A 10,283-nucleotide genomic window follows, 5' to 3' on the forward strand; every position below is an offset into this window, starting at 1 on the left:
ATTTTAGTATAAGACAGTGTCATATTTAAAACATCAATTATTTTTATTGGAGGAAGTATAGCTCTCCTCTTGTGTATATACAATACAGACACACGAGCAGAACAATTTTTGGAGCTCATTCTGCTTGAACAATCAAACCTAGATTCATGCTTCATTTGCTCACGTTTTCTAACGAAAACAGGTTTCGCATAACGGAAATCATCGTAGACCTATACAAACCGTCAGTGAATCACATCTGCGGGCTTACAGCTGCATCAGTGACATGCAAATTTGCTTTGCTGCATTGGCGCTCCTCAGAAGCAAAGCCTCATCACACGTTGGCGAAAACCTTGTAAGTGTTGGCGTCCAAGGCGATCTGCCGCACCGCCGCGACGGACGCGATTACCGCGAGCGCGGAGAACACGACGGCGATGGTCGTGTTCAGCCAGAACACGATCCCCTTCTTGGACGGCTTGAACGTGACGTTGTAGAACATCGCCGGCACGGCGAAGTCGAGTGGCATGAACCCGAACGCGCCGATGAGCGCGTTCATGTCCCCGAAGAAGGGCACCATGGCCGCGATGGTGGTGGCGAACGCGACGGCCACGGTGCGGGAGACCAGCCGCGGCACGACGTTCCGCGCCGCGTACTGCCCTTCCTTGGTGTCCGAGAAGAAGCCCTCCAGGACCTCGTTCGTCGGCTGCAGGTACACCACGGCTACCGCCGATAGCTGCAGCAGCGTGAAGAGCTCGGTGATGACGAGGAGCCACTCGGGGATGATGGCCTTGCCGCCAACCATGAAGTTGCTCAGCAGGATGCCCTGCGCCTGGTTGCCGAACGCCCAGTACCCCGAGATGGCAACGCTGAAGAACGTCGTCACCACCACGGCGTAGCACAGGCACAGTCCCTTGAACATCTTCCCCGTCACCGGCGCCGCCACAGTTGCCTGCGGCACAATGCAAAATTGTAACAGCAATGTTGTGAGTGTAACCATTACTGTCCATGGTCGGTGACTAGATTTGATTCAGAGCTTCTGATGATCTGGTTACCTGAATCTCAGGGATGATGCCGTTGCCATATGTGGTGGCGATGACGGCGATGGCGTTGAACACACCAAACACACGGTTCGAGGTGTCACCCGTGATCGAGTAGTCCTTCGGCGGCGCCCGATCCGAGGTTCCTGTCATGTTGCAATGTAGCGTCCATTACTCATCAGTGGAAGCTCTTTTCAGCTGAAATGCTGACCGTTGTATTGCATTGCCAATGCCAACTGCTATGTAAGACAGGAACGACTCGCAAATGGGGTACCTAGGTAGATGCAGGCGGCGACGGCGGAGAAGCTGTAGGCGAGGCACAGCATCAGGGAGATGAGGTTTACATGCCGGAGCGAGTGGAACGACGGCAGCTGCGCCAGCATCAACATGAAGACGCCGAAGATTACCACAAACACGTACAGCTTGATCGTGCCGCCAGGGTTAGCAATCAGGTAGATAGCCTGCAAAATAGGAATCCACATGTACATTATGCATGATTCGAACATGTTTATGCATTGTTCATCAAGATTCCAGGGTTGGCAATCAGGTAGTACCTTCATGCTTTGGCCTGCCAGAAGAGTGGAAGCAACGACTGCTCCGAAGCACACCAGGAATTGGATCGGGCCGATGCAGTATCGTCCCCATCCAGGCCCTTCAGGTTTAGCACCACCAAGATTACGAGGGGTCAGTTAAGGGATTAATGATTTTCAACAGAGAATCTGTTTAGTATAACTTTAGCTTCAATAATTTTTGGAACATATTATTTCTAGTAATCTTGGGGTTAGCGAAGGGATTAATGATTTTTAACATAAGGTTGTTTAGTAGAGCTCTAACTCAATTTTTTTTTTAAGCAGATCATCTCTACTTCTATAAATTTTTGGATGGAAGCTACGGATAGATTGAGGATTTTTGTTGAGACATCTTATTTTTATTTTAGACTAAAAATATATATTTAAATTATTTTATTTTATCCTATAAACTTCAAATTTTATATGAATTTCAAAGTTAGAACTCATTCAAATAGTGCTATAGTTATGTGCAGAGATGTATGTGTTTGTATAGCAGGCATCTCGTTCTGGTAAGGATGATATCGCACTACTGAGTGCTGACGACTTGCTTGGTTCTTGTTCGTGCCAGATGTGAACGTGTGATCATAGAAGAGTTTCCTCTAAGATGCATGGTGACTGATGTTTTTCCCCCAACACGTACGGAAAACTCCGTATGACTAGTCGTATCTATCTGGTGTGTTATGTCACACAAGTGACCTCCTTTGGCTTAATGTTATTCTTCATATGTTTAATGGCAACTTTGGGTCATTTGTTAGATCTCCTTTGGCTGTATGCTGGTTTAAACTTTGTAATAAATATCTGCGTACATTTTCAGATGCAGATGTTATGATATTTTTATTATTTTGATAAAATAGAGCTCTCTTTATTTAAACAAGGTCACACATGTGACATATGCTTCGAGGTTTGAGAAATCGGCAAGTAATGCAAGTCAGCCCTGATTTTCTTTGCAAGTCTCGTTCTCAAGCCACTTGAAGCGGCATGCATTTGCAGATCTGGAGTCGTACGCTTCATTCATAGGACCCCAGACAAATTTGTCAGCCTTGGGCCTTGACCTACAGTTTCAGAGGAACTGCGCACACAACATGCCCTGAATTGATCTATTTACTACTTGTACTCGTAGTACTAATCTACATGTTGATATTATGCATAAAATATTAGATAGAGTCTAGTCGGATACATTCTAATAAGGGCCTATAAATATGAGTTACTCTTGTAATTTGTACGGTAAAGATATTATAATATAGATTTATGTGACGTGGTTTTTTACTTTCGTATTGGAGGATTTTTTTTTCCGGTTAAATCTCGTGTTGCACAAATCCAAATTTCCTAACAGAGCACTAGCTAGCAGATGGACGCAACGAGATTCAATTATTGGAAGCCGCTGTGCCGACGCTGCTTGCAGCATGCCTATACTTTGATTGATCCGCCGTCCTGGTCGTTGACCAGTGGTGAAGCTACTGTATACCACTGAGTGCACCGGCACTAGGGAAATTTTTGTGTACTGTTTATTAGCCATTCAGTTTTACCACTAGTGCACCACGATCTGTGACATTTGTGCACCACCATTCATCTATCCGACTGCTTGCAGACCAGGCCTAGCCGCCCAGCTGGCCAAGCAGGCGCTCCGCCCTCTCCGTGCGTGCATCCACGGACAGCACATAGCCTAGCTTGCCTCAGTCCAGGACTCCCCACAAGCACAGCAGAAGTAGGCCACGGGCCAGTCCGGCAGTTTCCTCGTGGGCTGGAACACATTGCGCGGATATTATCCTTTTAGGAAGAGTTGGAACGAAGTCGTCGCTCTTGCTCGCCTAGAATTGCGAAAGAAGAAAGCCTAGAAATACCAACTGATCGTGGTGGCGGCGCCTTCTTGCCGGAATTGCTACAAGCGGCCTCAATTGGGATAGCGAGGAAGCGCTTCATCTGGAACTTTGGAAAGTCCTCGTAGGCCGTATTGCCTCAAGCCCGCAAGGTTGCAATCTTTGATTCATTCTTGCTTGTTGGTAAAGATTATTTTTTGGTCATGATAATATTTACTTCATGTTGAATTGACGCAAGGCCGCATTGCCGCATGTTCTAAATGGTTTTATTCGTTTCTGGTAATTTTGGAAAGTCCTCGCATGTCTCATTGTTGGCTTGCCGCAAGGCTGCAATCTTTGATTCGTTCTTGCTTCTTCGTAAAGATCTATTCTTTTCTTTTCCAGTTCTGATAATTTGATCCATGGCCTTTCCCAATTGACGGGAAAAAAATAATGAGGCTTTCTTTGATTTTGAACTTTTAGTTCAATCGTTCGCAGCATCACGTTTTTTGAAGGGGTTCTAAACTCAGACAAAACATGTCAAGTAAGTTTATCTACCTACATATGCTTGATCCATTTTTTCCTTCTCTTGATTCTCGAATATTAACACATGATACAATATGTAATTGAGATTTTGAATAAGGTGTAATGACAGGTAAACTTATGGAAAGATGGTTGAAAAAGAAAGCGCCAGATAATGTTAACAATGGTGATAATTCTCATCAACAAGATATCAATCCTAAGAATTCAACTCCACAAGATATCAATTAGGAAGAGGAGATCCAATTCGATCCAAGTAAAAGTAAAGAAATAACTACTTACTATCCTAATATTAGAGAAGTGGTAAGAAGAATGTATTTAGAAAATGGACCTTGTCAACCTAGCACTCTTAATTTTCCGTTGACTCAGATTAGGAAACAAAATAGAAGGTTTAATCCTAAATGGTTTGATGAATTTGGAAGTTGGCTTGAGTATAGTGAGTCCACATATAGCATATTATTTACTTGTTTCTTGATGAGATCACGCTAAGAAGGATGCCAGATATAAATCTTTTGTTGTAGACGGTTGAAATAATTAGCATAATAAGGATAGACTAAGGGATCATATAGGTGGTGTTGACAGCCCTCACAATGTAGCATTGAAAAATTGTGATGCTTTGTTGCAAAGGGGACGACACATTGATGTTGCTATTAATATACAGAGTGAAAGATCTAAGAATGCATATTTTGTTCGACTTAATGGCGCAATTGATACCTCCAGATTGCTATTGAAATAAGAATTGCCTTTTCGAGGCCATGATGAGTCAAACAAATCCTACAACAAAGGGGACTACTAGAAACTTTATGCTTTCTTAGCAAGCAGAATGTAGCTTTAGGCAAGATATTGATAATTGATGCTGCCGATAATAGTCTCATTGTGTCTTCTGATATCCAAAAAGACATTGTTAAATGTTCTGCAGATGAAATTTCACATTCTATCATTGAAGACATTAGACATGATATGTTTTGCTTGCTAGTTGATGAATCCATAGATATCTCTTGCAAAGAATAAATGACAGTGGTCTTGAGATATATTGATAATTGTGGAGTTGTGAAAGAGAGCTTTGTTGGTCTCGTTCATGTGAACGAGATAACTTCTTCCAACCTCAAGTCATGTATTGATTCTCTATTTGCAAAGTTTAAGTTGAGCTTGAAGCAAGTAAGAGGCTAAGGATATGATGGTGCTAGCAATAAGCGAGGTGAGTTCAATGGATTGCAATCATTGATCATGAGAGAAAGTAGTACTGTATATTATGTGCATTGCTTTGCTCATCAACTTCAACTAGTAGTTGTAGCTGTGATTAGAAAGCATACGTGCATTGATAATTTTTTTAGCATGATTTCTACCTTGTTGAATGTGGTGGGTGGATCTTCAAAGATAAGGGATATGGTTCGAGATTTCAATCTTGAAGAAGTGTTTAAAGCCTTAGGTTGTGGGTTGCTTAAAATTAGGGCATGATTAAATCAAGTGCAATGTCTTTAAAGACCCGGAGATACTCGTTGAAGTTTTTACTATAAATCTCTTGAAAGTTTGGTTAACTTGTTCCCAACAATTATCAAAGTGTTAGATTTTGTGGACAAAAAAGACATGGATGGAAAAAATAGGTGTACTTCCAGTCTTTTGTATTTGTCTTCTATTTGCATCTTATGTTGACTATTTTAATTACTATAAACACCTTGCCAATTGCATTGCAACGGAAAGATCAAGATATTGTGAATGCTATTAATTGTGTGAAAGCAACTATAAACCATTTGGATGAACTTAGAAGAGATGAGTGGGAGAAAATCCTAGATGGAGTGTATACATTTTGTGACAAACATGATATTTCCAAGTTGGACATGGGTGACACATATATTAACCAAAGAAGCCAAGGCAAAAATCTGAAATTACCAACAAGCATCATTTTGAAGTTGATTTCTTTAATGACATTCTTAATTGACTACTTCAAGAGTTTGATAGTCACTTCGATGAGACAATCTCTCAACTGCTTGTTTATTCGGCTGCTTTCAATCTAAGAGATTCATTTCATGATTTTAATGTGGAGAGTTTGATAAGCCTGGCTAAATTATATCCCAATGATTTTGATTCTGGAGAATTGAGGGAACTTAACCATCTTCTTTCTTTTTACATTGCTGATGTGAGAGAAGATAATAGATTCTCCAACATACAAACTATTACCGAGCTTTCACAAAAAAATGGTTGAGACAAGAAAATACCTTTGCTATCCTTTGGTTTATCGACTTTTGAAGCTAGTACTTGTATTACATGTCACCACTGCTATAGTTGAGAGATGCTTTTCGGCCATGAAAATTATGAAAACATATTTGCGCAATTGTATTGGTGATGAATACATGAGTAATAGCCTCATTTGCTATGTGGAGAAACAAGAAATGCAAAAAATTATAAATTATGTTGTGGTTCGTCAATTCAAGGCGTTAAAAGAACATAAATACTAGAAGGTCATGCATTACTTTTATTTGATCTTCTCAATTCAATTTCTCATTAAAAAGTGTTAAGTTATATATTTTTTTACATATTTTGTAGGCTATCGAGGTTGAATGGTGCATTTTACTAATACTAATTGTATTTTATTCGCAATTTTGGTGTTATTTACTTTTATTATGATAACAAATGTTATGTGATTCTTCATTTTGGCAAGCATTTTTATAGTTATTTTTTTGTTATTTGTATATTATATTAAATTTTTATTGTCATATGTATGTTGAAGTGGGCATTCAGATAGTTCATGCTCTAACTTCACCCCTGTCATTGACCACTCTTGAAGTCTGAAACCCCAGCAGAAACAACGGCTAACAACGTATGGCCAAACATAGACTAGCATCATGGGATGAGTTTAAGCAATCTGTCTGCATGGGTTGAGAAATGGGAACTGATCGATGCTTGTTTGATTGGCCGAAATCTGTTGACTTAAGAATAATGAGCACTAACTACTCAATAGTGGATCCAAATCCTCTGTATTAAGTCGGGTTTAAAACAGAGAAACGCTTTTTTTTAGTGAAATGTGTCTTGTGACACAGTACTATACATTAATTAATTATTTTTACTGTAGCAACAGTGGATCACCATGCTGCGCTGAAACTTTTGTAATGCAGCACTTTTACTGTAGCAATCAATCCAAAGCGTTCACTCGGATCGAACGGCTGAGATTTCTCATCACTGCAGATCGCTGTAGATCCTCTGCGGTGACTCCTTCACTGCAAAGGATCCAGATCGCTCGGTAGTACCTATTCTCTTGTGTGCATGATACAGGGGCAACAAATTGGGCATTAGCTCTCAGTCGGTGTACGCGCTAATTTGGTCATTCAAATTGTCCAGTTGTGCTATCTTGAGTTCTTGATATGGACGTCGTTTTTTCAGATGTGCCTTTGTTGATACAAATATCTACGCTAAGCGCATCCATAAACGACTAATTACTAACTCATGTGGTTCGACGGTTGACATTTTAGACTCGGAGATTCAGACTACCCACCAATGGATGCCATGACAATGACACTCCTATCCCATGGTTAGTCTAAGTTAGCCGTTCTATATCAACCAATGCAGACATTAAAATAAAATCTTATACGGTTATATCAGCTCAATGTAATAATGATAGTTAATAAAACTCTCATTTTTAAAAAAAAAAAGGCAATGCAATTGTGCAAAGAAAACTGTGATTAACCAAGGGCACCAGTAATTAGCCACTTTCTGTTTTGTAAGCATGAATTGAACTGTGATGCAATGGGTCGGAACAGTGGCATCATGTAGCAGTACTCACCTAGTATGTCCGTGGCCATGTCCCTGAAGCGGAGCTGGCGGCGGCCCTGCTGCGCGTGGTGCTCGAGGACGCGGGAGATGAGGTTGTACGAGTAGAAGGTGACGGCCGCGCCGATGACGAGGCAGATGATCCCCGCCGACCACCCCAGCGCCGCGAACGCGAACGGCAGGCTCAGCAGCGGCGGCGCCACGATCGACGACGTCAGGTGGTACCCGCAGTGCAGCCATGACCCTGCAGCGTAGGCCGATCGTTCAAAAGCCGATTACTCTGTGAAAAAGTCATAAGAAATACGGAGTGTTTTGGATGGTTCTGTGGGAGCTAGCTCGAGTACGCCTGCTATCAGCCCCAACACTACCACGCGTACGTCATCACTTGTCACGTCTCCCCGGAATCGTAAAGCAAAAGATATAGAAATGGCCGTATATGGTTCAGGGGTCAAAAGAAAAGGGCTTCGTGGGAAAGAGAAATTTGCTTCATCATGCGTATACCTAATTGTCGATATTCGGTAAGCGACTCAACAGGTAAGCGCACTGTTTTTTTCCCCTTCTGTGAAGTGGATCAGATATGATTAGCCTAGCGCATTTCCAAATACCGGCCAACCTCCCGGTCTATATATTTCTGCAACAATCATTGCTGTTGCGACCCAAGTGTGTATGCAATTTGTGCGTATATCAACGACGATGACAGGTACTAGTGTACACATCAGGTTTTGAAATCAACTAATCCGATGTGTTTAATATAAAAACTACGCCCTCCATATTTTATTCGATTAATTATTGTTGTTTTTGCACCTACTTCAACAGTAGGGGCTCCAGCTCCAAGTTTCATCTTATATTTGATGTTTATAAATTAATATAAAATAATTTAAATATTTATTTTCAGTTTATAAATTAATATAAAATAATTTAAATATTTATTTTCAGTTTATAATATAAACAAGATAACTCATTTAAACATTATCAGCTCTAGCTTCATAATTTTCTAATAGCGTAGCCTATCTAAAAATAAGAACTGAACTAAACATACCTAAATATCCCTAAATATGAATAGACTCGCTATTCCATGGAACATCAAATTTGATGGGTGGCCAGGCTAATTTGGGAGACAGATAGTATGGCACGCACATGTAGGACTGACTACACATCGGCAGGAATCCCAGAGGCACTGCGAGTACACGTTGTTTTGTCTCTTCTTTCTCAGTTGCAAAAGGACATGCTAAACATGCAGCCATGCAGGGGAGATGGGGAGAAAGAAAAAGCGAGGTAAGAAATGGAGCAAAGCAGTTGGGAGAAAGAGCGTGTCCCACTGTCACAAGTAATCATAAAGTAAATTGTGAAAAGTACCGAGGGCTCGTTTGGATTTTAGGTTAGGAGATATGGGATAGGAAAATAAGGATTTAAAATTTAATCCTAACTATTCATCTCTCCTCTAGTTTCTATTATAATCCTCCATTCATTTTCCTTTCTTTATCCCTTCCTTTTCTCAGTTGCCAAACGTCACCTGAAGCGGTTAGATTGGCAAGAGCATTCGAACATGCATTCGCTCAAGAGCTTTTGGCCATGAGGTGCTCAGAAGCGGAACAGTAGCACCAGATGGGCAAACCATTTGCCAAACATGACGCGATCAAGGATTTTTTTTAAATGTTAAAATGTCATTTTTACAGACAGGAGAGTTGCCTACAAACATTTTAACATATATTATAAAAAATTATAATTTTCTCATAATGTACCCACCTGTTATCCTCTGATAATAGATGTACCTACGGGTAATTCTCCTATTTCATATCAGAGAGGATGATAGGTGGACATACCGTGAGAAAATTATAGTGTTTTGTCAAAATAGTTATAGTTTTTTAAAATAGACACCAGAATAGTTTTCTATAACATATATTAAACTATTTATAGTTTTTTTAAAATTTATTTATATTATATTAATAAGAAGAAAAACCCGACAGACTAACAAAACGACAACGGAACTGCCATCTTTTTGGAGCTCTCCTCTCCATTTTGCTAGCTGGTGTGTGCAACCGTATTCATTTTGGGTTCCTCCTCCAGGTTAGCAGTAACAAGGATTGCATTCATCTAGGATGGAACGATCAGTCAAAATGGCAAAGCCACAAGCATGTGCAGCCAAAATCTTCAGCTATTCTGCTTATTGTTAGCCGGTTAATAATAACCAGCGGTCTCACCAGTCACCATGGTGCTGGTTCTCCGGTTTAACACAAAAAGAATGGTTGCCAGTTGGTATCCGGCATGCTTGACATGCAACAGAGAAGAAAGCTGCAGGTAAGGAGAAAGAGCAAAACCGAGTTGTTTGGAGGCACCTTTGGACTGGAGGACGAACAGTGCGCCGGCGTCGAGCTTCTGGCCGACGGTGTCGCCGCCGGCCTCCATCTTCTTCGCCTCCTCATCCTCCCGGCTCGCAGTCACAGCCACCATGTCGTTCCAGCAAGCTAGAAGGACAGAAGCAGCAGAGCAAGGGTGGGTAGTTTTTTTCCGAATCAAACGTGCTGCTCTGTCCGAGTCTCTGAGAGACCGAGACGCGACCCGGCCGGCTTGTATGTGTGGTGTATCAGCAAGCTGCGTTT

At 41.3% G+C, this 10,283-nt stretch overlaps 1 protein-coding gene across 1 annotated transcript; it reads right to left on the bottom strand.

Annotated features, from left to right (window-relative positions):
• Positions 1-24: 24 nt before the first annotated feature.
• On the bottom strand, positions 25-10,283 carry LOC133924869 (GABA transporter 1-like). Its single transcript, XM_062370603.1, has 6 exons — positions 10,020-10,283; positions 7,697-7,927; positions 1,568-1,665; positions 1,288-1,474; positions 1,029-1,159; positions 25-925 (listed from the first exon to the last, which is right to left on the bottom strand). Exons 1-6 carry the CDS (start codon positions 10,132-10,134, stop codon positions 311-313), a joined length of 1,377 nt encoding a protein of 458 aa, XP_062226587.1. The 5' UTR covers positions 10,135-10,283; the 3' UTR covers positions 25-310.

The sequence above is a fragment of the Phragmites australis genome, chromosome 1 (genome assembly GCF_958298935.1).
Source record: "Phragmites australis chromosome 1, lpPhrAust1.1, whole genome shotgun sequence".
NCBI lineage: Eukaryota > Viridiplantae > Streptophyta > Magnoliopsida > Poales > Poaceae > Phragmites > Phragmites australis.

Coding starts and splice junctions, on each gene's coding strand:
- LOC133924869 (XM_062370603.1), bottom strand. CDS start 10,134: ATGGTGGCTGTGACTGCGAGCCGGGAGGATGAGGAGGCGAAGAAGATG. Junction 1,666..7,696: donor CATGGCCACGGACATACTAG/GTGAGTACTGCT, acceptor CTAAACCTGAAG/GGCCTGGATGGGGACGATAC. Junction 926..1,028: donor GCATCATCCCTGAGATTCAG/GTAACCAGATCA, acceptor ATTGTGCCGCAG/GCAACTGTGGCGGCGCCGGT.